Source organism: Pteropus alecto, unplaced genomic scaffold (genome assembly GCF_000325575.1).
Source record: "Pteropus alecto unplaced genomic scaffold, ASM32557v1 scaffold339, whole genome shotgun sequence".
In the NCBI taxonomy this organism is placed as follows: domain Eukaryota; kingdom Metazoa; phylum Chordata; class Mammalia; order Chiroptera; family Pteropodidae; genus Pteropus; species Pteropus alecto.
The window spans coordinates 1,378,729-1,382,280 of NW_006442509.1; the positions used below are offsets into that span (position 1 = coordinate 1,378,729).

At 67.7% G+C, this 3,552-nt stretch overlaps 1 protein-coding gene across 1 annotated transcript in view; it reads left to right on the forward strand.

Annotated features, from left to right (window-relative positions):
• COL6A2 (collagen type VI alpha 2 chain) overlaps positions 1 to 3,546 on the forward strand; it is a 16,109-nt gene extending 12,563 nt beyond the window's left edge. Inside the window, 1 exon segment of the mRNA XM_015597633.2 lies at positions 2,911 to 3,546. Within this exon segment, the coding sequence (XP_015453119.1) occupies positions 2,911 to 3,509 (599 nt within the window). The 3' untranslated portion in view covers positions 3,510 to 3,546.
• Positions 3,547 to 3,552: the final 6 nt, after the last annotated feature.

Below are 3,552 nucleotides of genomic sequence, written 5' to 3' on the forward strand. Positions count from 1 at the left end.
AACACTCAGGCTCTCTGCCTCCAAAGTGAAGTGGACCTCGTGCCTGAGCGGGAGGAAGCAGGCGACACTGTAGAACGCACTGTGACATGCTGGGACCCCAGCCTGCTGGGCTGGGCCTCCTTCCTGGCATTTTGGGACTGCAAATGGGGTGCTGGGGTCCAGGGCACGGCCTCCAGGCCTCGCAGGCAGCCCTGCTAGTGTCCGGCCAAGGCTCAGTGTGGCCTTTGGAGCCGACAGCCTTGCAGTCCTCGGAACCCTGGGGGCCAGAGAGCACCCCGCTTTCTTCCCCCGGGCCACATGCTCTGCTGCCGCCCCGAGGCCCACGTGTCCTTCTGCCCCACCGGGGCCATGCCGAGCGTGGGGCGGTGGCCTCCCATCACCTCACTGACCCCTCGGAGCCCGTCCCATAGCTGCTTCGGTCCCCGCTCATCTGGAGGACAGAGGCCGAGGAGGGCGGCTGGAGGCCCGCTCACGGCGCTGTGTCCCTAAGGCCTTCTCTGGGTGCTCCGCAGATGGGCCGCGGCCTGGCGACGAGCCCCCGGTCAGCTTCCTGCCCAGGGAGCAGGGCCCAGGCGCCTCCTTCCCCACCACCATCCCCATGATCCAGCAGCTGCTCAACGCCACGGAGCTCACGCAGGACCCGGCCGCCTACTCCAGGCTGGTGGCCGTGCTGGTCTACACCGCCGAGCGGGCCAAGTTCGCCACGGGAGGCGAGCGGCAGGACTGGATGGAGCTGTTCATTGACACCTTTAAGCTGGTGCACAGGGACATCGTGGGCGACCCCGAGACCGCGCTGGCGCTCTGCTGACGCCCTGGGCCGCCCACGCTCCCACTCAGAGAAGCCAGCGCCGAGCCCTCTGGGCCGTCAGCTCCCTAGGTCGCCCGCCCGGCATGGGCTTAGGATGCCAGGAATCCCTCAGTCTGGGGCCAGATGCCAACGTCCAGGTGTCCAGGGAGGGTCGTTCCTGCCTCTCCCGTTGCTGGCCGCCTGCATGGTCACCGTAACCCACTCCACAGCCTGACCGCCTCCGTCTCCCCGACGAGGGCACAAGTGGCATTTGGGGCCTGGGATCACCCGGGACAGTCTCCCGTCTCGAAGTCTAATCTGGTCCCATCTGCAAAGGCCGCATTCGCAGGCTCCAGAATCCGGCGTGGGCATCTTTGGGGGACGGTGCCCAGCCAACTGCACTACCCCGTTGCTGAGCTGTCTCACATGTTGGAGGGCGTAAGAGTCGCCCATCAAGCCAGAGCCGCCTGCCGAAGCCACCAGCCCAGACTCGCGGAGGGACCAGAGACCCCACTCCCTCGGGGAGTGAGGAGCACCCCCTGAAGGCTGCCCAGGGCCTGCTCCCCTGGAGGCCGAATTCAGGCGAGCCCCCGTCCCGGGCGTGGGCTGCGGCCACCGCTCTGGTCGGCGCCCCTCCCGGCTCCGGGGTCAGAGTCTCATCCCCCCACCTGCTGCACCGTCTCCCCACCACAGGTGGGGTCAGCAGAGGGAAAGGAGGGGAACAGCAGGGCCTCCAGAACACCCCAACTCTCCCAGCTTAGGCTCTGGCCTCTGGGCCGGGTCACCCCTTGCTGAGGACTCCCCCAAAACCAGTCCCCTCACCCCCGCACGTCCGCCTGAAGTCAGGGCAGCTGGAGGACTTGCCGATGTTTTCAGCGGCCCCGGCCGCTCCCGCCTACGGCAGCAGCCGCTCCGCATGTGCCCGGCCCCAAAATAAGCTACGTCGTCAATAAGCTTTTTCAAGAGCAGCCCGCGTGCCCGCGCCCTGCCGCATGGTGACACCCGTGACACACCCCCCGGCACCGCGTGGCGACAAATCCAGGGTGCCTCTCAGGCGCTGGAGCATGTCTCAAACGTTCTATAAAAGCTGAAAACAACACAAGTGCCTTGCTGTGGTCGAGTGACAGGCTGGGTGATCGCTGCCAGCAGCAGGCTGGCCCACAGCGGTCACCTGTGAGGTGGGCATCGTCCAGGACGAGTCCTGGACCGAGGCCCCCGGTCGCTGGTGCTGCAGGTCAGGATGTCCTTCTCAGGGGGACCCCGAGCTCCCAGCCCCTGGAGTGGGCAAACCTGGACTGCAGACGGCCCTCTCTGTCCCACGTCCAGGAGGAGTCTCCGTGGGGCTGAGGAGCCGGACACAAGCAAGGGACCAGCCCGTCCCTGCCCAGCCCCGGGGCGGTTAGGGTTGAGGTCTCGGGGGGCAGGCTGTGACGGAGGGGCCTGGCTTTGTGTCTGTGGTGGGTGGACCGCGTGCCAGCCTGCGGTCCCACATGTGTGTGCGGACTGGGTTTTCAGACTGCATGGTGCCCATGTCCCCCAGAGGCCCAGCCTTGTCTCCAGGCTGTCCACCGTGTCCAGGGCTGCTCACCACCCAGAAGGGGTCAAAGGTCTCCTCAAGTAACAGTGAGTCTCCTGGGCTGCCACAGGGGTCTCGCTACCCCTGTGCCTGCTGTCCAGTCAGAGGAGACACAGGCCCTTCCTCTTCCCTGTGCCCCAAGGCCCAGAGAAGTGTGTTCCAGCAGCTCTGGGGCAGGGGGGGGTGGTGGGGTGAGGAGGCCTCAGCCTCAGGTGGGTCCTTGTGCCCAGCGGTCTTCATGAGGTCTTATACACTTACAAATCTGCCCCTCTCTCCCGCCCCCCCTCCCATGGGCTGTGGCCCTCCAGGGGGCACCCACTTCTCAGGCCAAGTGAAGGGGCACGAGGCAGAGATGCTGCCCCAGGTTTGGGGGCGCTTCCTGGTGCAAGCACAACCAAGAGAGGGTGCTTCTGAGGGGCGGGGGCGGGACTCTGGGCCCCGCCCAGGGCCTGGGCAGAACGGGGTGTGGCCTGGGTGGGCGGGCGCGCCGGGGGGCGTGGCCGGGGCGCACCGGGTCAGCCCTGCCCACCACGCCTGTCTCCCCCAGAGCTGTACGTGGCCCAGTGCACGCAGCGGCCCGTGGACATCGTCTTCCTGCTGGACGGCTCCGAGCGGCTGGGCGAGCAGAACTTCCACAAGGCCCGGCGCTTCGTGGAGGAGGTGTCCCGGCGGCTGACGCTGGCGCGCCGGGACGATGACCCCCTCAACGCGCGCCTGGCGCTGCTGCAGTTTGGGGGCCCGCGCGAGCAGCAGGTGGCCTTCCCGCTGACCTTCAACCTGACGGTCATCCACGAGGCACTGGAGCGCGCGACCTACCTCAACTCTTTGTCGCACGTGAGCTCCGGCGTGGTGCAGGCCATCAACCAGGTGGTGCTGGGCGCGCGGGCCGGGGCGCGCCGCCACGCCGAGCTGGCCTTCGTGTTCCTCACGGACGGCGTCACGGGCAACGACAGCCTGGACGAGGCGGTGCACTCCATGCGCAAGCAGAACGTGGTGCCCGCCGTGGTGGCCGTGGGCGACGACGTGGACATGGACGTGCTCTCCAAGATCAGCCTGGGCGACACGGCCGCCATCTTCCGGGAGAAGGACTACGACAGCCTGGCGCAGCCCAGCTTCTTCGACAGGTTCATCCGCTGGATCTGCTAGTGCTCCCGCCGGCCGTGCCCGCGTGCGCGCGCGGTCAGCGGGG